A 24,466-nucleotide genomic window follows, 5' to 3' on the forward strand; every position below is an offset into this window, starting at 1 on the left:
TTCAGTGCTGTGAGAGGCTTCCTTAGAGCCCTCCCCTCTCCGCGTGAGCAAACCGTGGAGTTACTGGCAGGGTTCTGTTTTGCAGTATGGAGAAGGGCTCTCTTCAAAAACCTCCTGCTTTCTGGCTGTGTCAACCTTCCTACCCTGGGGTGGAAAAGTTACCTGCGTTCAGGCAAGACGTGGGCTATTAACCTGGTGTATGTTTGAACAGATAATTCAGAGCCGTGACTCCCTGGGTCTGTAGGTGTGTCCTGAATAAATTCGTGCGCAAAGAATGTGCAGCTAATGGTGCCCTTCCTGTGAAATATGAAGACACCACACATGTAGCATGCATGCAAAGCTCTAGCTCTTTCATTCTGAGATGTCGGGTAACGACGATTATGGGAGCTCAAGCTCCTAAGAAGCAAGCAGTTTGACCTTTTTTTCTAATGGTTTAACTTAATCCACCTTCCCCCAGAGCTAGGTGCGGGAGTTCTTAGCCTTGGGCACACTTCGTGACTTCTTACAAAAGCAAATGTATGAGTCCGCGGGAGGTCGGGGGGGGGGGGAGGGGGCTTTGCTGGACGACCTGTACGCCCACCTCTAGGACCAGTCCCAACGCATCCCTCCGGAACCCTCCGAGCGCTCGGGAAGCGCGCCCGGGAGTGAACCCACCAGCCCACGCTGGGAATTGGAAGCACCAAAGTTCCACTGCGACCGCAGATGCTGCCTTAAAACAAAAGAGGCGCCTAGGGAGGTGGGACCCGGACCTCAGCCCCCACCCCTTGCTGCCTCCCGCCCCTCCGCCCCCCCACCCCACCCCCGCTCTCCGTGTGCGCATGAGCAGAGGCGCCTCCCTCGGTTCCTCCCAAGGCGAAACTTTGAAATTCCCTTCTTTGGGCCGGTGGGCTTCCTGGGACAGATAGAGCGCTCGTCCCTCCGGCCGGCCGAGGAGAACAAAGTATCTAAGAGACTTGACCCCTTCCGGGGTCCAGCACTCCGCGTCCGTGGGAGCTGCAGGAAATGGAAAAGCCCTTCTCCTCTCTCTCAACATTTGCCTTTCTCCCCCTCTACCTCTCCAGAAAGGAAGACAAGAAGAAAAGGCAGGCAGCTTGCCTGCCGCGTCCTCCTTCCCCCGCCGCGTCCCCTCGGCGACAGGGACTGGACATGGGGCTGCTCCAGGTGTTCGCCTTCGGTGTCCTAGGTAACTCAGGCAAAGGGCTTGGGGGGGAGGGGTGTGCTCGCACATTCGGGAAGAAAATCCCCAAACCGGTTTGCTCCTGCTTTGAAGGCCACCTTGGTGGGTCGGGAGAGAGGGAATGGTTGGAAGTGACCCATCTGGGGACCGATCGCCACAGCTCTCGCCTCGGTGGTGGTCGAGGACGCGCACACGGTGGTCCGCGGACCCGTACCCCCGGGTTCTGCGCACAGAGCTCGCGGTCCTGCGGACCCCCGAGGCCATCGCTCCGGGGCTTTGCACCCTCTACCAGTTCGTGCTATTTCCCCACCACCGACAGACCCCCTGGCGTGGCTGGCCATGCTGCGGAGGATCCTCGAAAAACCCATTACGCACAAAAGTGTCAGAGCCCAGAAAAGGCTTCGTCTTGGAAACAGTTTGGGGCCATGTGGCTTTAATTAACTATCGCTGCTTGTCTTGGGGTGGCACCATTAAGAGCTGGGCCGGGTGCTTTGCTGGAATGGCGAAGCGTTGAAGCCACTACCGAACTGCAGAGACACACACTAGCCACCTTTTAGCTCAGGGAATCGGCTTCTACAGCAGACGCAGTGCCTCACCCAGGAGTGATCGCCGGTGACCCTGGCGCGTGCACGAGTGCATATTCTTGTGTCCCCACGCCCACAGAGTTACCCCACTCGCGCGAGGATGTCCGCACTGCCATGTGCACTCGGGTTCTCCCGAGCGGGTGTGCGGCGCGTGGCGGAGTCCACCTTACTGCGCCCTGGCCCAGGCGCGTCCAAGTGGCCGGGGCACAGCGTCCACCTTCAGTGGATGGGCTGCTTGGCCGGGGCAGATCAGAGTAGACAAGAGTCAGGTGGATTTCCTAGGTGATGTGCTCAGCTGACTGTTTTTCTTTCCTCTCCCTTCTCTGCATGTCCTGCCTTCTCCAGCGCTCATTTGCCCTCTGTGTTTTTCTTTGTATTCTCCTTTCTTCTGAATCCTTCCTGTCTGCCCTCCTGGGGTGTGTGTGTGTGTGTGTTCCTCTGACTTGTCGCTTGCTTTCTTCCTTTCCCTCTAACGTTGTCGGTTGTCGCTTTTCTCTCCTGTAGCCCTGTGTGGTACCCGAGTGTGTGCTCAGGAACCAGAGTTCAGCTATGGCTGTGCAGAAGGCAGCTGCTACCCTGCCACTGGCGACCTTCTTATCGGTCGAGCTCAAAAGCTCTCGGTGACCTCGACATGCGGACTGCACAAACCAGAGCCCTATTGTATCGTCAGCCACCTGCAGGTAAGGCGGATCTGGCTGGTGAACACACTGTGGGCTGCATCCTCCTCCTCCTGGCTGACCCAAGGGGCATGCCCAGGACACTTCACATCCTGCTTCAATTCACATGGGAAGTACAGGCAGCAGAAGCCCTGGGATTAGGCCGGTAGCTCACCCTGTCTCCCCAGGCTGAGTTTGCACAGTCGCATCCGCCAAACATTTCCTGCCATCATCAGTAGGGGAAGCCAGGGCTGCAGAGGAGCTCGGCCTCTGCCCTGTGCCCGGTGTAGGGTCCTGCGCCCTTTTGAAAGTGTGTTGAAGATGGTTCGGTCATCGCCTTTGTGTGCTGATCGGTGGTGTTGGGTTTTCCATCTTTCACTGAGTGTAGGGATGTTCCAAGCACTGAAGCCTTGTGAGGCGCTGCAGTCAGATCAGACACTCTTACTGAAAAGTGCCCTGGTTGTCATGGCATCGTCATGGTGGAGGACCAAAGTGAAATTTCTGGGCTGTACCTGCCTCTAAACGTGGACTCAGGTTTTAGATTTCAGAAGCCGTACTTATATAATAGCTAATATAAAAGAAAGAACACCATATAGTATCTTGAAGCAGAGTCTTTTTGCTCAGTCTTTCCCCCAGCTCCCACACCCCTGGAATAAAGAAAAACAGGCTGCAAAATAAATGGGGTTCTAACAGTAAGAGAAGAAGGTGTTGTGCTCCCGTGCAGGGAGACTTGCAGAGTAATTGCACACAGAACCCTCGCAGTCCACCCAGGCTTGTGAGTAACTGCTTCACTGGGACAGTGACCTGGGATCTGTTCGCACATGTAGTAAAATGGAGTCCCAATGTGCCAAAGTGGATTCTGCTCATTCGCTTCCAGGTTTATAGAGAGCTGTCTAGACTGCTTCCTCCTGATTAGAAGAGAGGCTATAATTAAACTTTTTTTTTTTTAAAGTTCTGGTAATTGTTCTCCAGTACTAGTTTCCTTGACTACAAGTTAATGAAGGCAATTAATGTTACCTTTTCTAATATTAGCATTTCGGTTTCACCTAACTGCCTTGCTAACATTCGCTTCAGAGGTCGGGGTGTTTTTGTCAGTGAATCACCAGATTCTGAAATCAGCCTTGCCCACAGTGAAAACTGCACTTAAAAGCAAGTAGAGCCAGACTCCCTGGGTTGTCTGATTATCTGTGACACTGTGGAGTGCTTGTCACGGGTCTCAAGGTCTTCTCTTTCTGCAATGAGTGGGTGTAAGATGAAAGCAGGCATCCTGACCCTGGGTTGTTCCAGGATTGCTACCCCTCACCCCCATCTTCAAATCACTTGTCAAGAAGTTAAATAAGGGGCTGGAGAGATGGCTCAGAGGTTAAGAGCACTGACTGCTCTTCCAGAGGTCCTGAGTTCAATTCCCAGCAACCACATGGTGGCTCTTAACCATTCATAATGAAATCTGGCACCCTCTTCTAACATGCAGGTAGACACAATGAATAAATAAATAAATAAATAAATAAATAAGTCTTTTTAAAAAAGAAGTTAAATAAATACAATTGTAAAATTGCAGTCTGTACTAACTTTATATTATCACCCTTGACCAAATTCTGTTTATAAGATATTTATTAGTCTGTAGATATTTTGGGCTTAACATCATTTTCAGGTGTAAAATAATCTGCATTCAGAAAATAAAGGCACAGAGCCAAGCTCCATGTGGGAAAGGAATCCCTAAAATGTTCTGTTAATGGCTCACTGTAGCATACTGTGAAGAGTAGAGATCTGATGCCGAGGTAGCTGTGACTGCCATTTAATGGAAACCGAAGTCCGTTGTCATTTTAGTTTGTGTCCATTCGGGTCCTCAGAAATGCCCCTGTTGTGTGATCCCAGCACAGGTCTTCCTCCCCCCACTCTGAGCAGTTTTCAGGCTACCCTGCTCACCACCCCAACCTTGAACAAAATAGAAACTAAGAATATGACCCTCTGACTCCCAAGGACTCTATACTTTGTCTCATGTGGTCTCTGCTTCATGTAAGCCCTAGAAAATCAGGCCATCTGAATTGGTATTTGGGGTTTTTTGTTGTTGTTTCTTTGCCCCCAATTTTTGGTTTGCATCATGTCAGCAGAGACTCTCTAATACCTCTTCTGCATTTTACTTCTTAGTAAGCTATTTACCAAGATTAAGAGTTAAGCCTAGAAATTTAAATTTGATTAAATTAGTAGCTTATGGAAACAACGCTCTCCCTATTTTGGAAACAATGCCTTATTTTATTCTCTATCTTAAGTTTGCAAGAAAGGAGGAGATAATTTTCCAGTGCATTTTAGACATTTCAATAAGTTTAAAAGTGAAAAATATGACAAACATTGCATAATTTTTACATATTCACCCTTCTTGAAGGCGGTCACTTGTTTTTTGTATTATGGACTTAATGGTTTTTCTAAGATGGAATTATTTCATAGACTCATGAAACTGTTGTGTTTTTAGGAGGACAAGAAATGCTTCATATGTGATTCCCAAGACCCTTATCATGAGGCCTTCAATCCTGACAGCCATCTCATTGAAAATGTGGTCACTACATTTGCTCCAAATCGCCTTAAGATTTGGTGGCAATCAGAAAACGGTACGTGATTGATGTGGCAGCAAATCCCACGGAGAATGACTGTTAACTGGGAAGAAGTTCACGCGGTGTTTGTACTGATTGCCCTCTTCAGCCTGTGATCAAAGCCCCTGGCTCTAGAATGCTATCTGGAGCACTCAACTTGCTCCATCAAATGTGACCCCCGTCCTGTCAGGAAGCAGCGTTTGGTGTTAGTAGGCGTCCCCGAGGGGCTTCGGGGATGGGTGCATCTTGAGGGAGTCAGGAGAGAGCACGGGAAAACTGCATGCAAAGCCCTTCTACAGAACACAGCAGCAGTTTTTGTTACCAGCCCCCCCCCCCCCCCCGCCCCACCTTCCAGCTACAAGAGATTCATGAAACAAACAAAATAAGCACTGTGGTGGGATCGTACAGTTTGTCAACATGCTTCTTTGTTAGCAGTGATGGGAATTCAGTCTCTCTTTGTCATTCGGCTTAATGAGTCGATGTTGGTATAAAACCAAAGCCATGTGAAATTTAGGGAGTCCAGGAAGAGTTGGCGTGTTGGTTAGTTAACCATGTAATGTTAGATCTTAGACTCAGTTTTGAACAACCTGCTGCTTTATATGAAGCACAGGCTTGCTTCAAACTTGAAACCCCCTGCCTCAGTCTTCAGATTACTGGGATTGCAGGTATACGCTGCCATGCGTGCTTGCATTCATTAAATAGTTTTTTTAATTATGGAAGAAGCCCTTACAGAAGTGAACCTAAACTTAGTCTTAAACAACCTGGAAACAACTAGATCTCTTGACTACAGATCCTGTGTCTCAGGAGTTCTTGGGTGCCTGTAACCACCTCCCGGTTACCCCTCTGTTACGAGGAATTCCTGTACGACTTTGAGTAACTGGCTATGGATTACAGGCTTTCTAGAAGTCTTGGTTTCTAGGGATGGTTGCTTGTTTCTTGGTCAGTCTTGAGAATGTGACTGGTTACAAACTTGCTTGAGAGAGAGGTGCTCCTCAGAAAGCATGGAGATTAGCTTTTTAGAATGGGCTGTTTTTACAGGGGAATACACTGGTTGGTAGTCCAGAGAGAAGAAAGATTCTCCAATCTGAGTCCCAGAGGAGTGCAGGAACAGCGCAGGCCTTTTGATGCAGAGTCTGGGAGCTCTCCCTGACCACCCCCCTTCTGCACCGACCCTGCAGTGAAGTGGGAATACAAAGCTTCCTGCATTTTGGGAGAAGGATGGCCCCATTTTAGTTAAGAAATAGTAAATGTTAAAGGTTTTTCTTAATGATGTCAGGAGTTCATTCGTTTCAATAGCTTTGAGGGGAACAAAAGATCCCAAATGCCAGAAAGATTTTGCAAACAGTGGGGCCTGAGCTCTGTCACAGAGGGTAGATGAGATTAGACAGATGGTGCTCAGTGTCCAGAAAGTCACTGATTGTCCCTGTACCTTGTCACATCTGTTGGCTGCTAGTTCACAATTGAAGACTCTCTGGATTGTAACTTTATCTCCTTGCTGTGTATTCTGCAGGCGCGGGGTGGCTAGAGGGTGAGGTTGAGTCTAAATGCTCTGGTTTAGGGACTGGCCTGGGATGACAGTGACTTCTCACTCGTCACAGGGATGCACTGTACAATAATCATATTCTGTTCTCTGAAGATCTTTTTCCTTCCCATGGGAAGAGGAAAGAGGGTACAGGGCCCTGCTGCATCAGGCTGTGAATATAATGGAATGTGCTTTTGGGGACACACATTGCTGAGAGTCTCTTTGTTACAGGGGTGGTGCTGGCCTTGCTTTGTGCTTTACATTATTTCAAAAGCCTAGAAGAGCAGAAATGTGTGGTTGCTTGGCTGATACTTCACTCAAAAAGAAACGCTTAGAGTAGCTTTGTAAGATGGTTCTTTTTAGTAATTCAGATAAGGCTCATGGCTGTGATTATGGTGTTTTTCTTTAGCATTCCAACTAACTCACATCCGTTCCAGTGACCACTTGTCCCCCTCGGCCGACTTGGCCATTTTCCAGCAGGCGAGCTTATTTCAAAAGGTCCTACTGACTTCCTGAAAATATACCAGCTGAACATGATTCACTCTGACACATTCCTGTCTTCCTGCATTCAAGACTTCTTTGTTGGGAGGATGGACCCTAAAGGCATCTTCTTACAGGGACAACCGAACAGTCCTCTTAACCCAGGAGGCGCCTTAGAGGCCCTGAGGGCCTTGCTTCTTATCCTGGAATTCCACTGGCTTTTTTAGTATGTTCAAGTGGGTCTCTCACCCTCGGGGCACCATGTACATGCAAAGGCTTGTTTGTTCAGGCTTTCCCCCGAAAGGGAAGACGTTTTCATTTGTTCTGGGACAGGTTTATTTATCTGACTGGTTCTTTGCCTCCTTGGAAAATAAAATTGTTTTCTGGATGTAGAAGTGTAGAGGAAGGTCGCTCCCATCAAGGATGAGTTTCTTCGAGTTAGCATGTGCTAACACCTGCTTTCTTTCCTGTTGCTCAGGGAAAAAGGGAGTATTTGTGTTTCTGCTGTGGCTCTGCAAACCGACCCCCTGCTGTGCCCCCCCCCAAGAGGGTTGGGGCAGTGGTTATGGCTTACAAAGCAAACAGGCCTTCTGAGAGGCTTTCTCAGATGTCTTGTAGCAGTGAGCAAATCCAGTAAACTGAGCTCTGGAGTGATATATGGAAAACTAAAGAATCATTCTGACTTGTACTTCACCTCTAAATAAGTGCAGAGGACCCCCATCAATAGCTTCAAGTCCAGCTTTAAGACGGAAGAGGGCAATTTGAATGAGGAGCTTAAGGCCATTTAGGAAGAGAGTCAGCTGTTCACAGATGTTCCCCACGGATCTCACCATCTCCTTTATTGTTTTAAAAATCTATAGGCGTGGAGAATGTAACTATCCAACTGGATTTGGAAGCAGAATTCCATTTCACTCATCTCATAATGACTTTCAAGGTAAGGAATCCCTCCCTCCCTTTCCTACATGCAGGCTCAAGAGCGCTGTGATCTCCACATTCAGAAAAAACAGTGTTTATTGTGAGCTGGCATAAATGAGAACTTAAATGTTACTGTTGTCATATGGTGGTTGAGGAGCTTTCAAACGGGCATGGATATCTGCCCTTCCCATGTAGTATTTTCATGTTAATAAGTAGAATCTCTATCCCAGGGTAATTCATCTATAAACTTTTAATTAGAGGTCTCTTTATTTCTCCCATAGAGAAAGACAGTATTTGACTCCTTCCCAAATTACAACAAAACATCTGCAAAGTATATCTCTAATCCTTCATGTTTATATTTTAAATCCTGAATTTGGTAACTCAAAAGGAAGTGTGCTATCTTAAGTTTCAAGATTTTGCAAAAATTGTGGGAAGTTTCTCAGTTCCTAAAGAAACATGCATGCTTTCTTAAATGCAGGTTTTTCTCTCTCTCCATGTTTCTTTTCAAGATGTAAAATGACTCTAGGACTAAGGAGTGTCTCTGTACAAAGTGCCTTTGTTTCTCGGGCAGCTGCCTGGAAATGACAGACTTCACACGGCTTAAAGTACGTGTTGGCACTCACAAAACTCATAATTTACTTACTGCTCCCCAGATTAAAATCACTTTTGAATAGTTTTCAGTTGGAGTTGGGGGCCTTGTTGACATTCTCTCAGCTGAGGAAAAGGGGCTGGGGATCAGTTCACCTCAATGGCAAGGAACCTCCGAAGTCTGGCTTCGTTGCCGTCCTCAAGCCTGAGAAGCCAAGGGGCAAGGGCAGTGTGGGGTCCCCGCACGGCTATGAGAGCATCAGTCCCCACAGCTCCAGGTCTCTGCACCTTGCCCGTGCTGTCCCCCAAACCTGCCGCTGTGATGACTGCTGGGGCAGGGAAGTTCAAAGTGACACCTAATACTGAAAGTGGCTGGATAAGGGCTATCGCTAACTTACCAGAGACTCCAGCTTTATCCTTCCACTGACCGCACTCAACCTAGTGGGTAAATTCCAGCTCAGCCCCACATCACGTGAGGATGTTATCTGAGCGGTATGTGAATCTCTAAAATGTTCACGGTCCTCTTTATCGATGCCGTGGTCTTGTCTTACTTTGGAGAAAGCGTCTGCTTCACATACATGTGTGTCTCTGAGCTCTTTTACAGCACAGTCCTTTGAGTGTGAAGTCTGATGAATTCCAGGGACTACATTGGGGCAGAAATGAAAATTTTTGTTTGTTTGTTTCTCTGTATTGTTTTCGAAGCTGTCGGTTCAGCCCAGCCTCGAACTCACAGAGATCCGCCTGCCTCTGCCTCCCGAGTGCTGGGATTAAAGGTGTGCGCCACTACCGCCCGGCCAGAAATGAAATTCTATTCTGCACCTAGGCGCTAAAGGTTAGGCTGAGGAGGCAGCGAGACAGTGGGTACATGATGTCAACTTCAGTGTAAGAGAGAAGGGTCGTGCTTCAGGATCCACGCTTCCGTGAGACAGCAGAACCCCTGGGGTAGGGCAGACTTGGGGTAATTTGTGTCTGCCCATTTCTGGCATGTGGGGTGTGACCTTTGGCTTCCCCACTGTAAGTGAGAAGGAAAATGCCTGTATCAAAAGCTTGTGTGGCATGCCCCTGTGCTCTGGGAACAGGGCAGTCTTTCTGACCTGGCGTATTTGGGAACTTGACACCCTTTGTAAATGCTGTACTTCAACAGAAGATGGTGATATTAATGTCAGCTTGTGTTGTGACAAAACTTTCTGGGGAGAGAAAACGTGGGCATCTACTCACCCCAGATAGGGAACCCAAGACAAACCAAAGCTCAGACACCACCAGAGCCCAGCCTGGTGAACCAGTGAGTTTTAGTGGAGTTACGGGATTGTGGGTGAGGGTTACTTAGGAACAATGACTCACCAAGGACTCCAGCATCGTGACAGCTCACTAAAGCTGGGAACCTGGAGCACACTGCCCAGCCTGCAGGCAGCTCAGTAGGTTGGAGGGTGTCCTTTCCAGGTACCTCAGTTGGCCTCATCCTCTTCCAGGAAGCTCAGGGGATCTCCGCTTGTCTTGTAACTGGTCTACGGATCTCCGCTTGTCTTGTAACTGGTCTACGGATCTCCGCTTGTCTTGTAACTGGTCTACAACTCTCTGCTTGTCTTGTAACTGGTCTACTCTGAGGGTTTTCTTTGCATCTTGGCTTTCTCCCTCGAGGAACTCGGAGCGTTTATTGGGACCTAGAGTCTCTGGTCAATTTTGGGGACTTCCTGAAGCTATCTTGAGTTGTTTACCTTCCTGCTTAACGAGCTTCCTGCAGGATAGAATATTTTAATCTTGGAGAAAATGATTACGCAACAGCTTGGCATAAGGAGAAAACCTCAGGGATGAGACAGATTTCCCAGGGAAGAGATAGAGGGAAACCACTCTTCATGGGTGAGTCTGAGAGCAGTGCACCTTTGGTGTGATCATTGGGCAGGGCTTACTCATTAGGTTCTTACAGCCACATGCTTCAGGCTCAGAGTGATGATGGGACTGTGGGAAGGCGGATCTAAGTCAGAAGGCCCTTGGCTGCTGAGGAATGTAAGCTTTATAGGAAGTAGGGAGCCGCTGACCCAGAGGTCACAGAAAAAGCTCACCAAGGAAACCAGGCATGGTGGCACAAGCCCAGTGCGCCAGCAGCTGGGTCTCTGTGGATTCAAGTCCATCCTGATCTATATAGAAAGTTCCAGGCTAGCCTAGGCTACATAACCAGACCCTGTCCTTTTTTTTTAATGTTGAATTATAGATCATTTTAAATTCCAGAAGCTCACCTGCTCTTGGACACTTCTAATTCCCTGGCTTCCGCCCTCTGCCACCCTTTGCCCTTTCTGCTTTAAGAACGACTGGAGAGGAGGGGCCCCTGCTTTCTAAGAACCGCACTTGGATGCTTCAGAATCGAAGGTTGGCCTTGAAGCAGAGAAAGGGTTGTGTCCAAAATAGCTTTACAAGTCCAAGTCCCAGGGAAGATGGGGCCTTAAAGCCCTGTAGGTGGGAGCAGGGCAAAGACGAGGAACTTCGTTTATTCTCACTCAGGCCGGCTGGGGTATGGCTGGTTGCTAGCTGGATTGGGTTTTCATAGACTAGGAAAACTCATTGGTGTTTGTGTGTGTGTGTGTGTGTGTGTGTGTGTGTGTGTGCGTGCGCGCGCTCGCCCATTGTTTCTGTTACAGACAGATGTTTCCAATCCCTCTGTTTATTGTGCATTCAGCAGCCCCTGTGTAGCAATTAGGGCTGGAGGAGCTTGGTGACTAAGCAGAGTGGGGGGAGGCTTCCGTCCTGTAGGTGAAGTGTGCTGTTGCAGTTCCCGCAGCGTCGTAACGCCACAGGAAGCTGGATGACTGGTCAGTGGCCCTTGGGATTTAGAAGTTCCCGAAGTAAGAGAGAAGGAAGCAGAGCCAGGGCTGGCTGCTGTGTGTCCCTTCTCTGCTGCCTTTTGACACTGAGACATTAGACCCTGAGTGCCCCTCCCCAGCCTGCTCACGCCTTCCCAGCCTGGCCTCATGGGATCGGCTATGCCTGTCCTACCAGGTCTGCAATCCTCTCCAGTTTGATAAAGTGTTTTCTATACCTGGGTACGTGGAAATTACTAAGGAAAGTGGAAGATACGTTAGTGAATTTTTGCTAATTTCCAAGATCAGCACTGTGTATGCAAAGGATTCTGTCAGGTGATGATGTTATTTTACTTATTTAACTTTACTTTTTTTCCCAAGTGATGATTTTAGTTCAGAAATTCATCTTTATTTAAGTTCTGTCTCCTAAGTTGACTGAATTTTCCTTTGATCCCTGCCATCCCCCATGGTAATATGACTTCCGCAGCCTAAAATGCACACAGCATGCTCATGTTATGAGGTCTCTGCCCGTGCACACAGCATGCTCACGGTGTGAGGCCTCTGCCCGTGCACACAACATGCTCATGGGTGTGAGCATCTGCCTGCGCATTCTGCATGCTCACGGTGTGAGGCCTCTGCCCGTGCACACAGCATGCTCACCGTGTGAGGCCTCTGCCCGTGCACACAACATGCTCATGGTGTGAGTGCAGTGACTTCCAAATCCATGTTGCAAAGCTCAGCGCCCCGCCCATGTGTCCCTGGCCCCAAAGAAGCGTTTTCAACACAGCCACCTTGCTCTGGGGCCTCGTGTTCCTCTCCTGTCTGCGTTTCCACAACAATCTAATTGACCACGTGTAATTCAGCACTTTGCACTCTCACTAACTGTACAAAGTTCCGTATCTCTCTGTTCATGTTATAACGGCCTGCTTCTTGTCATCTTCCATGTTTAATGACAGTGCTATCAGAGTTATTTTTCTAAGTATAATCTCTTCATTTATTGAAGTGATCTAGCCCTCAAGATCCCCTTGGATGTCATCTTCTCTGTGAAATATTCTCTAATTTTTTTCTTTTCTTTAAAAATGCGTTTGTGGTAAAGTATGTGTAAAAAATCCCCCTTTTTATGAGCATAACTCAGTGATGCTAGACATACTCAGGATATCATGCATCTATATTACTGCTATCAGTTTCCAGGACTTCGCCACCCCCAGATAGAGACTTGCTAGTCGCCGAGCACGAGTTTCTCACTGTGTCACACCCCTTCCCGTGACCTCTTCCTGTCTCCATCTACTGTCCTAAGTGTTCCACGCAAATGGAGTTACAATGTTTGGAATTTTGCATGGCATTTTTCACTTAGTGCAGTGCCTTCGGGACCACGTGTGTAACAGCAAGTATGGCGTCCCCCTGTTTTTGCAGCTGAATTATACTCTGCTGTATTATCACGTTTGTTCCTCCTTTGCAGTTTATAGGCACTTGGGTTGCTGCCACTCCAGCTGCTGTGAATAACCCTGCTATTCTCTCACATCTCATGTGACTGCACTGTGCTGTTTGACATATTGCACTGTGATTTCTCTGCTCACATATATTCCTTATTAGACTGTGTAGCATATGGATGGCACTCAATACGTCTATTGAATGATTACATGAAGAAGCGAACGGGCAAGCATTCAAATTCAGTTCTGTCATGGGAACAGTGACTGAATACACCAAAACGTGTTAGCTACAAAGGCCCGTTTATAATCGGTTTCAAAGAGAAGCAGCTGGTTGATCCACCTGTGTTTCCTTGCAAGAACAGTCTCCACAGAACTGCACACAGTGTACAGTAGGCACCGAGTCTAATACTCCAACCACACGCAGTCGGGCTCGTGGCATACTACTAAGTGGCATTTTTTAAAAGGACAGCTTAGCAATCAAAAGCGTCACGTGAAACTTGTCTCCTGCTTTCAGACATTCCGTCCAGCTGCCATGCTGATAGAGCGCTCTTCTGACTTTGGGAAGACCTGGGGTGTGTACAGATACTTTGCCTATGACTGTGAGAGCTCATTCCCCGGCATTTCAACTGGCCCCATGAAGAAAGTGGATGACATCATCTGTGACTCTCGGTACTCTGATATTGAGCCCTCAACAGAAGGAGAGGTTTGTATGCTCCTTTGCTTTAATTCTGCTTGCTAGTCTGTTTTTGCTCATTGCAGAAATACTAATCCTCTTACCTATTTTTAGGTGATATTTCGTGCTTTAGATCCTGCTTTCAAAATAGAAGATCCTTATAGCCCAAGGATACAGAGTAAGTAAATGCTGGGGTGGGAAACAGTTCTCATGAGACAAGTGTCATCCTGTCCAGAGCCTTGGTACCAGACTCTTGATTTTCAGTCCTAACCCACCTACATTTCCTCCTCCTTTACAGTCTTCAGAAGCTCTCCAAGTTTCCAGTCTTCACTGATAGGAACACATTTGACCATGTCAGCAGAACTATCATACTGGCCACGCCACCTTTATTTTTCATTGCTCAGTATACTAGAGTACAGTAGTAAAGCCTCCCCCAAATACAGTTGCTCAAATAAAACAGATGTTTCTTTTGCTTGTGTGAAACTAGGAAGAGGGATTTTCCAGTTTTAATTTTATGTGTATGGGTGTTTTGCCTACATGTATGTGCACCATGTTCAACCCTGGTGCTCTAGGCCAGAAGAGGGGGTCAGATCCCCTGGAAGTGGAGCCACAGACAGTTGTGAGCCAACCGTGTGTGCTGGAAATCAAACCCAAGTCCCTTGGAAGAGTCGCCAGTGCTTGCCACCACTGAGCCATCTATCTCTCCAGCACGGGAGGGGTTCTCAGAGAAGTACAGCTCAGTTGCCACAGTTAGTCTCACTGTATAAAATGCAAGAAGATACCCAGTTAAATTTAAGTGACAGATAAATACATCTTCTTTTTTAAGATCACATGTAATATTTGAGCTTGGTACAAATGTGTCCCATCCAACATTAATGGTTAATATAGTGTTGTATCATTTGCTTTTGGGGACCTAGTTATACTAAAAATGAGTGTTTATCATCAATTTGAATTTAACCGAGCATACTTTATTTGCTAAATCTGGTAACTGTAGCTGTATGACTATCTCCCTTCCTAGAATTATCCACACTAGCAGAGTTAGCACACTATCACTGTGACCTCACTCTAGAGGTCAAGAATGAAGATAAGACATGGGGGTTGTGCGTATCACGTCTGTTCATTGCTATAATTAGTCTTGTAGCTAGAGCACAAAAGGCACTGAGAAGTATCTCTGGTTATGTGGCCTGTGCTCTGCTAAAGTTCTTGGCAAGGGGGGTCTTATCCACACAGAGTGGGAGGCGAGAATACTGAGAAATATCAGACATGCCGGTCTTGACCGTGTGTGGGGCAAGGTGAGGATTGTCTAGCCTGAGTGCGAATTGGATCATGCATAAGGGGATACGGCCGAGACACGGCAGGTGGGTCTTGAGTTCATATGACACAGTTCTTATATCAGAGCTCTTGCCACTGCTCAACAACTGCCTGTGCTTCTGCAGGACTAAGCATTGATCTTGGGAAGCAGGATGTTCAATAATTAAGGTCATTGGCTTTCATGTCATTCTGTCACAGTGTAGTTACATGGCCTGGTCAAGTACTTAAAACTTTCCTTTTCCCGTCTTTGAGTGGAGATAGAAATCCCAACCAGAGGGCTATTGGAGAGAAAATGGGTCGTAGGTAACTGGCCAGCCCAGAACCAGACAGGTAGGGAGTTTTCAGTTGATGGAAGCTGCGGGTGGCGGTAGTGTTAACTTTACTGCCAGCAGCTCACGTCCTGCACAGAGCCGGTCCCTGTCAGTGGGGAATGTCAGAGTGAAAGAGGGAGGCAGCCTGCACTTTTCTGCCTGGCTGCGAGGCTGCAGTCAGTCAAGCGACAGGGCTAGTTCTCCGTCTTTGACAGCTGTGCACAGCCCTGCTTAACCAAGCTCTCTTGGGACTTCCAAGCTTGCGACATGGAAGGACAGGGCAGAAAATATCCAGGGGACAGTGACAGAGAAGTCTGCTTTCCACCTTAAGCTAGTTTGACATATGTCCCAGACTGTCTCAGGCCTGTACTCATTCATTCTGTTGTAAAACAAGTAGTTAGCTGGGTGGTGGCGCACGCCTTTAATCCCGGTACTTGGGAGGCAGAGGCAGAGGCAGGCGGATCTCTTTGTGAGTTGAAGGCCAGCCTGATTTACAGAGTGAGTTCCAGGACAGACAGGGCTGTTACACAAAGAAACCCTGTCTTCAAAAACCAAATAAACAACAACAACAACAAAAAACCCAAGTATTTAAGGCATGTCCATGCAGTCTCTGAGCAAGCCATGAGACTGTTGATGTAGGCCTGAACCTGGTCGTGACAAACAGCCCCGGAGTCCCTGAAAAGACTTACTTCTGCTCTGCAGCTGAGGTGTGTGAGGCTTGAAGAAAGCATTAAATTCGTGACTCTGTTCTCTTGCCTTTTGTTGTTCAGTAGCTCCTGGCCCTATTTCTAGGAAGTCCCCATGCTAATTGCTTGTACCTCTGATTTACTTAGTAATCAAGGGAACAGAACTTCTTTCTGTCATTTAGACCTTGAAGACTCACTTCAAAGGGGTGCCTCTGAGGAAAGCAGACCGCCTGAGGCTCTGTTGTTGCTCCTCTGGCAGGAGAGAGTGGGGGCTGTTTGCCCTCTGTGAACTTCAAGGGCTTCTAAATATCCCAGCTACCCTTGTGTTTGTGTTTTGGCCTCTTGTCAATAGTGCTCACTGTGTGCGTGAGCATTCTGTTACCATTCACGCAGCCATTCAGGGAAAGATTGTGCGTTCTCTGTTCTGTATTTGATTTTTACAAAGAGCCCAAGTTTAATGCTCAGAATTTCCCTTTCCATCCCCAGCCATTTCGGTCTTCATTGTGGACTATGCATGTGTTAGAACTATCTAAAACTGCATTTGGTCTCCAAAACTACCAGAGGCAGTGGACTGACCAGATCTTGCGGGGTCCACTTCAGTAGGAGCAGTGTGGCCACTAAGGAAAAACGCTTGAGTAGCACGCTGACTGACCCTTGGTCTATCCAGTTATATAGAATGACTGACAGCCCAGCTTCTGGCGTGAGTTGAGGACTGCAGACCCAGGGAGGAAAAGGGAGATAAAAGAAGACATTGATTTGTAAGAAACATTGGTGTAGGAAAAACAATTTGCCTGGCAACCTAAACTAAGCCCCTTTGTCCTCGTTGTCACTAGACTGCACTAATAAGTGTGAAAACTTTTTTTAAAATGTAGACTACAGTGTTGCTTACAGCTTGATTGAAAGAGGTCATGAATTTGTGAGGGAGTTCGGGGGGACGAGGGAGGAGAGTCAGGATGCTAGAAATAAAATCCACATATATAAACTTTTGAAAAACTACTTCAAGAAAGGCTTGGTTGAGACATTTTTCCCCTAAAAAAGGTAGTATTCTCTAGTGTTAAAGCTGTTCTTGTAACTTGGATTTAAGTGGCAGGAAATTTCAGATAGTGTTTTCTTATTCAAAAACAAACACATATCTGTTCCTGTTATAGTTAAAGTTGGCATCCAGGAGAAACCCATCTCCACCGGAAAGGAATTCTGACTGACACAGTGGTTGTGGGAGGCAGAGCTACCGCAGTATTTGAGATTAGGGGCAGTGTGTTCTAGAATCTGAGACTATAGCTGACATTCTTACTAAGCTGAGGAGACCGGGCCCTTCCCTGCACAGTGGCTAACTGTGAGAGGTTTACAACCATCATCTAGTTCATTCAGGAGGGGCGAAGTTACGTAGGCTGCTGTCATTTGTCGAGTCCATCCCTAAAGAGAAACAACGTACAATTGCCACAGCATGCTTGCCTGCCTGATGAGACCTTTCCTCTTGGTGACCTTTGTAGATCTATTAAAAATCACCAACTTGAGAATAAAGTTTGTGAAACTGCACACTTTGGGAGATAACCTTTTGGACTCTAGGATGGAAATCAGAGAGAAGTACTATTATGCCGTTTATGATATGGTGGTTCGTGGCAACTGCTTCTGTTACGGCCATGCCAGCGAATGTGCGCCCGTGGACGGCGTTGGCGAAGAAGTTGAAGGAATGGTAAGTACTGTGGAGGTCCGCATGGGCGGTCTGAAAGGCGAGACAAAACTCACCTTTAAGCCTGTCTCACTGTCTAAGGGGTTTTCATTTCCCGAAACAGACTTCGATTTTTTTGTGTGCCATGTTGGTGGTCAAGCACTGATTTCCCCTCTTGACGAGTTGCTTAGGCTATGAGAACGTGTGCAAAAACTACTAGCTTCATAGACCCTGGATTCGTTCTGGGAATCCATTGCTATAGGCTGTTGCTGAAGTATTTTAGTTACCAAAGATTAAATACTTGTCTAAATAATAATCTAGATTGTATTTCCATTAAGAAAGATTAAACATCACAATCCTCCAGGCTTTATGCTAGCAAGAACGAAGTGGCCTCAGCCCAGAGAAACTGGCAACTGTAACCCAGAGATGCCACTTAGAGACCAATGGCGTTTTCTTTCTGTTCTCTCTTTCAGCTGTCTTTGCCAATTTTATATTGTTTGCAAATGAAATGTTTGAAATCTGAGATTTCCTTTCTTTGCCAGATGGTTAATATGCTGGTTAGTTTTTGTCTAGTTGACCAGACCGGAGTCCCCTGGAAAGAATGACCTCAGCTGAGGAATTGCCTCCGTCAGACTGACCTGTAGACAAGTCTGCGGGGCATTTTCTTGCACAGCCGTTGATGTGGGAGGGTCCAACTCATTATGGGTGGCGTCACCTTTGGGCTCCTGGGGATCAAGCAGCGCTCCTCCACGGACTCTGCTTCAGTTTCTGCCACCGGGTTCCTGCATGAGTCCCTGTCCTGACGTCCCTCAGTGGTTCACTGTGACTTAGAAGTGTTAAGCCATGGCCCGGAGGGATGGCTCAGCCATTAAAGCTAGGCTCACAACCAAAAATAATGACATGTAAGCCAAATGAACCCTTTTTCTCTCCCAAGTTGGTTTTGGTTACAGCAACAGAGCAGCAAACTTCAGCAGTTAGGCTGGGATATTGTACTTTAATCCATTTAAGTGGTTTCTAGAAAAAAAAATTCAAACCCTTAGGAGTTTAATGCCACATAGGGACTCGGCCAACCTTGAGAGATGAGAAGAAAACGTTAGCAATTACTAAATGAGTAACTAGTGTGGGCATTCACACCTAGTCCCTACCTCTGCCCCAGACACCTCCCATAGTCTGTGGGCCTCCCTTGACGACAGGTATGTGAGGCTTGTTTGCTGTCTTGTCTCTTCAAAACTCATTAGTCTTTGTCCACAGGGTGCATGATATGTGTACTCTGCCCTTCTAAACCTTGGTCTTCCTTTTAGTCCAGCTGGAAGTCTCCATGGGTAAACGAGTCAGCTTTTTAACTGCCCGAAGGAAGGGATATGTTTCTAATCAGCACATCTTGCTGAGAATTCTACACAGACTTTACTCGGCAGCATAAAAATTGGTGGCTTCATGTCAAGCTATTCTCACGGCCTCAGAGTATGCGCATTAAGGTGCCGAGTGTCTTGTGCTGTGGGCTGGCTGACTGCTCTTCAGTTCAGTTCAACCCCTGGGAATGAGGAGTTTAATCTCTACCTAACTGCACGCCTGTCAGGACAGGTGCAAGAGAGGAGGGACCTGTCTGCGCTGTTCCCGAATTCCATGCAGTAGACAGTACCTTTCTGTAAGCCTTTACACAAAGGGCTCGCGTGCGTGCATACTTGTTTGTAGAAATGCAGGGGTCTTAAGCAGTAAAAGGCATACAGCACTGCATCCCGAATCTTTTAGAAAAATAAATGTGTCTTTCTCATAGCTTTGTTTTCTTACTTGAAGGAAAACTTGGCAAATGGTTGGAAAAAAAATGGTCTTTGTTATGGTTAAAAAAAATAAGTGCTGTGTTTAAAGTGGGGGATGGGGGAAGCAGGAACCTCTTAAGGGAAATGATCACCTGGTGCAGTGTAAAATACACAGAGGTCAGAGCTGGTTCTTGGAGACCAGTACATATTGAGTTTACATTCACTTTTACAGGTTTCTATACAGTGACTTTTAAAAATTATTCTTAGATACCTAGTTCAAAAACATAATGCATTTTAAAATTCAGTGTGTGTGTGTGTGTGTGTGTGTGTGTGTGTGTGTGTGTCCGTGTGTCCTCACACATGTGCCACTGAGTTCATATGGAGGCCAGCGCACAACTTGAGGGGATTCTTTGTATAGCTGCTCAATTCAACGTCCATTGTATCATAGAAACTATTCCAGAAACAAGGATGGTGGTCATCAACTTACATGGATGGACCTTGCTTAGTTGGGGAAAGAAAACAAAAAGTTTTAAGCCCTCATTGTGAGGAGCTAGAGACTGTCTCTTCCGCTCACTGGGAACAATGTGGCCATTTTTGTGTGTGTGTTTCTGACTTTGCCTCTCCTGGCTTGCAACTTCCCAGGTTCACGGGCACTGCACGTGCAGGCATAATACCAAAGGCTTGAACTGTGAGCAGTGCATGGATTTCTACCATGACTTGCCGTGGAGACCTGCTGAGGGTCGGAACAGCAATGCCTGCAAAAGTAAGTGTCAGTGTGGAGGACTGTTTGAGGCGGGTGGGGTCTGCTTCCTGGGAATCTGAGCTCTGCAGGTACACTGTTTGCCAAAGGGAAGAAAGACAGCGCCTCTCCTGGCTGTGTGTGTCCCAGAGCAATAACACATACTCGCTGAATTAAATTAGCAGGGGCTAGTATGTTTGGCATTGGGTAAATGGCAGTGGTGTCCATGACATTGTATCTGCTTTTAAGACAAGAGGACAGCAGGATAAATGAAAGATAAAGACAGTATATTTTTGGTTTGGGTCTGAGGTGCCCCCAAAGGACCGTGTGTTGAAGACTTGGTCCTCACCTGGTGGTGCTATTGAGTAGTAATTGGGGTCCCAGGGCAGGGACTTGACCAGTGGGTCAGTCCACTGATGAGTTCCTTGCTGACTGGTTTACTGAGTCAGGTCCAGTCGAAGAAGGTGGGTACGCCTCTGATGCTGCTTCTGACTCCCTGCCCCTTCTGGTTTCTTCTGCTTTCCTGGCTGCCTTGAAGGGAGCTGCTCTGCGATTCCATGCCTTCCTGCCCTGGTTCTCTGCCTCATCACAGAGCAGGCCAGCTGTAGGGTATAACCTCTGAAACTGTGAGCCGAAGTAAAGCCTCCCCCCTCTCTTGTCACAGTGATGAAAGAAGGCTGCTTATTGTTGGGCTGCCTGTGTGCTGGAATTACCCAGCCACTGTCATCCCCAGCACACACAGCTGTATTCTTCAAATATGCCACCCAAAAAGACTTTCTAGGCATTCATCGTCCAGCGTGGCCTTTACAATAGCAGAAAGTACTTCAATCGGTTCTGCTTTGGGTGGGGCCGAAGGAACCTTCAGTGGAATGGCTCCCTTCTTCCTATGTCGGTCACTTTACACCACTAAGAAAATAGCCAAGTAAATCAACGAGGCTGGCCTCATGCTCAGAGATCCTCCTGCCTCTCCCTCCATGTGCTGCCATGACCCAGCCTAGCGATTTTACACTTGCTAACCTGATTTGCGGTTTAACCAGGATCAACAAGTCCCTTTTCTTCATCAGAGCCTTCTCCCAGTTGCTGTTTCACTCAAACTCAGTCCCCACTTTGCTAAGCGGGTGTCCTTGGTGCCCACTACGCCCTCCATCGGTGAGTAGGTTTAAAGTTTTGTTCTTGACGTCGGTCTCGTTGTACAGAATGCAACTGCAATGAACATTCCAGCTCCTGCCACTTCGACATGGCGGTTTTCATGGCCACTGGGAACGTCAGCGGGGGCGTGTGCGATGACTGTCAGCACAACACCATGGGACGCAACTGTGAGCAGTGCAAGCCCTTCTACTACCAGCACCCCGAGAGGGACATCCGGGACCCCAACCTCTGTGAACGTACGTTGGGGATGGCGTTCACGGGACCTGTTCTTGTCACTCTGCAGGCAGAGCAGTTTGTTGTCAGGGCTGAGCAGCATAGCCAGCGCTGTTAGTTAACCGCTGTCTAGGAGGCTGGCAGAAGCTCTTTGACTGGATTTGGGGGGCGGAAGAGACGTGTTTACAAAAAGCCGTGGCCTGATTCCTGGTGCCTTTAACTGGAGTTGTTCTTCTCAGCGTGTACCTGTGACCCGGCTGGCTCTGAGAACGGAGGAGTCTGTGACGGCTACACTGATTTCTCTGTGGGCCTCATTGCTGGCCAGTGTCGGTGCAAGCTGCATGTAGAAGGAGAACGCTGTGACGTCTGTAAAGAGGGCTTCTATGACCTAAGTGCTGAGGACCCATTTGGTTGTAAATGTAAGTCACTTGGGCGTTCTTCAGGGACACAGTTTACACTGAAGCTCTAAAGCTAAACCGTAGCTTTGGGCTCACTTGGTTTGTGTTTCTTTGCTTCTTTTGTCTTTAATACAGCATGTGCCTGCAGTCCTCTGGGGACGATTCCTGGTGGGAATCCTTGTGATTCTGAGACTGGGCACTGCTACTGTAAGCGGCTGGTGACGGGACAACGCTGCGACCAGTGTCTGGTGAGTAATCTCGGGGTGAGAGTTGGTGAGTACGACATGTCTTGTTTTGTTTTTGAGGTGGGGTCTCAATATACATCCAAGGCCGGCTTTGAAACCACAGTCCTCCCAGCCCTGCCTCCCAGGTCCTGTATGGTATGTGGGTACCACCATACCTGACACATAAGGGGGATTTTACCATTATCCTTACAAGGTAATGCTAAGAGACCCAGGGAGAAAGGCCAAAATGAGAATTCCTAGGGACAAACCACCACAAGTACCACTCAGGAAGACAAGTGAACAGCTTTTAAAAATGGCAGTGCTAACTGCTAGTGAGAACATGAGCTAAGATCTGTTAGCTGCTAACAGAAATGCAAGTTGACTCATACTGTGAAAAAGTGTTTCAGAAAGGTGTCTCAGGAGCTAGTAAAAATGTATGTATTCCTAACCGAGTAACCTCTCTCCTGAGGTTCCCAATGAGGTCCTCAGAGAACTGGACAAGATTCACTACATCCTCACTAATTATGGCAGAAGACTTGGACTCAGCAGTGGGAACCTAGTCACGTAAATCTGGAGATTTCCATACAGAGTGATGTCAGTGCCTGTGGAAAATGACACTAACGCAAGGAAATGTTTACATTGTTTTACTGACAACAAAACAGTAAAACAGACACCAAAAGGTGTGACTCATACTTCATGCAGGAAAAAAATTTCATCAAGAATGACAAAATCTGGAGCCAGTATACCGATGAAAACAGTTAGTGGAGAAATTCCTTGGGGTGGGAGGCGCTTGCCATTGAACCCTCTGCTTACACATGCTTGGCTTTAACATTGAGCCTCGATTACAGCCCTGGATGGAGACGCATGAGGGCAGTTAACAAAACTTACCTTACAGCTTCTGTGACACCTTCATGTTGCTTTTATTTACTTTTGCTCAGGGGATCCACATACCCCGTACATACATGTATATGTGGCCGCCAAGTGTGTTTGCACAACTCTGAGAGATGCTTAGTACCTGGAAGTCTGGTTTAAATTCGTGAGTGTGTGAGCAGATGAACCTCTGCTCATTTTTGAGATGCAGGGATCTCCTCCATACCAAGAGCATCCCAAGGCCTCGCAGTTGCCTTCCTTTTTATTGGAGAATTGAGGGGAATGTAAAGCCTTGCCAAATGCTTGCCATAATTGTTCTCCTGCCGGAGCCATCTCCTGCCGGAGCCATCTCCTGCCGGAGCCATCTCCTGCCGGAGCCATCTCCTGCCGGAGCCATCTCCTGCCGGAGCCATCTCCTGCCGGAGCCATCTCCTGCCGGAGCCATCTCCTGCCGGAGCCATCTCCTGCCGGAGCCATCTCCTGCCGGAGCCATCTCCTGCCGGAGCCATCTCCTGCCGGAGCCATTTGATGAAGAAAACTGCTTGCTCAGAGCGGGACAACACTTTCCCTCAAATGACTCAAAGATGAGTTGGCTTTTCTTTTAGAACATTCCCACCCTCTGTACTCATGGTTCAAAGAAATGCTTGGAGTAGCAGAGACACGCTGCGGCTTGTTCTCTGCTGAGTCTCTTGTATAGTAAAGGCTCCCATCTTTACACATTTAATCTTTTGTTCTGCAGCCACAGCACTGGGGCTTAAGCAATGATTTGGACGGATGTCGACCTTGTGACTGTGACCTCGGAGGAGCATTAAACAATAGGTCAGTGCACTCTCATTTGTACTCTGACCCAGGCACCGAGGAAACTCAAGACTTGTGGAGATAGTCCGTATAGTATGTTCATCTTTGGTTTGAGCACCAGCTAATAATCATTTTTACTGTGGTCTCAGTGAGCTCAATGGTTGTTATCATGCTAGGAGTTAGTGTTAAAATTGTGTGTGTGGCCCAGGGGTGGCTTTGTGTTTGCAGAGGACCCACGCTTGGTTCCCAGCACCCGTGTCACTCACTCATCACTGCATGTAATTCAAGCTCCAGGCTCCAGCGCCCCCTTCGGGCCTCCACAGGCACCTGAACTCATGTACCCATACACACACAGATGCACACATGCTCATTATTAAGAAAATTTTTTTAAAGGGTAGGTTTTTGAATCTAGGAAATTTATGTCTTGTTTTATTTCTTTAAATAATGCTGTTTCTCAGTTTTGTACTTTTCTTTCTCTATACATTTTAATGATGGAAGCCATGGAAAGTTCAGACAGTTCAAAGAACTATGAACTGAAAAGCAGAGGCATTTATTTTCCTGTTCTCTCTTCCAAGTTTCTTCTGGGTAATACTAGAAGTGCCACTATTCGCAGCGTCTTGATGCTCCCTAAAGATTAGTACAGGCAGTTATGAGTTAAATATGCCTGCTAAAAGTCAATGTTATTTTCTCCTCCCCCCCCCTCCACTTCCTGGAACTCACTCTGTAAATCAGGCTGACCTCAGACTCACAGAGATCTGTCTGCCTCTGCCTTCCAAGTGCTGGGATTAAAGGTGTCACCATCATCACCCAGCTTCTTCTCTGTTTGAAAATGATGTTAGGCTTTATCTGTTCGTTTTTTTGTTTCCTTTTTCTTTCCATGTATCTATTGTGTGCACACATGTGTGCGTGTGTATGGCAGCTGTGTGTGTGGCAGCC

The 24,466-nt window shown here is 47.4% G+C and overlaps 1 protein-coding gene across 1 annotated transcript in view; it reads left to right on the forward strand.

Moving 5' to 3' along the window:
• Nucleotides 1-832: 832 nt before the first annotated feature.
• The window catches only part of Lamb1 (laminin subunit beta 1), a 65,672-nt gene continuing 42,038 nt past the window's right edge, over nt 833-24,466 (forward strand). Inside the window, exons 1-12 of the mRNA XM_005076229.4 lie at nt 833-1,183; nt 2,266-2,441; nt 4,888-5,023; nt 7,868-7,941; nt 13,247-13,435; nt 13,520-13,583; nt 17,204-17,406; nt 19,782-19,902; nt 21,075-21,263; nt 21,480-21,659; nt 21,774-21,886; nt 23,472-23,551. Of these exons, the coding sequence (XP_005076286.1) occupies nt 1,003-1,183; nt 2,266-2,441; nt 4,888-5,023; nt 7,868-7,941; nt 13,247-13,435; nt 13,520-13,583; nt 17,204-17,406; nt 19,782-19,902; nt 21,075-21,263; nt 21,480-21,659; nt 21,774-21,886; nt 23,472-23,551 (1,706 nt within the window). The 5' untranslated portion in view covers nt 833-1,002. The remainder of the gene's footprint in view (nt 1,184-2,265; nt 2,442-4,887; nt 5,024-7,867; nt 7,942-13,246; nt 13,436-13,519; nt 13,584-17,203; nt 17,407-19,781; nt 19,903-21,074; nt 21,264-21,479; nt 21,660-21,773; nt 21,887-23,471; nt 23,552-24,466) is intronic.

This window comes from Mesocricetus auratus, unplaced genomic scaffold, assembly GCF_017639785.1.
Source record: "Mesocricetus auratus isolate SY011 unplaced genomic scaffold, BCM_Maur_2.0 Super-Scaffold_15014, whole genome shotgun sequence".
NCBI lineage: Eukaryota > Metazoa > Chordata > Mammalia > Rodentia > Cricetidae > Mesocricetus > Mesocricetus auratus.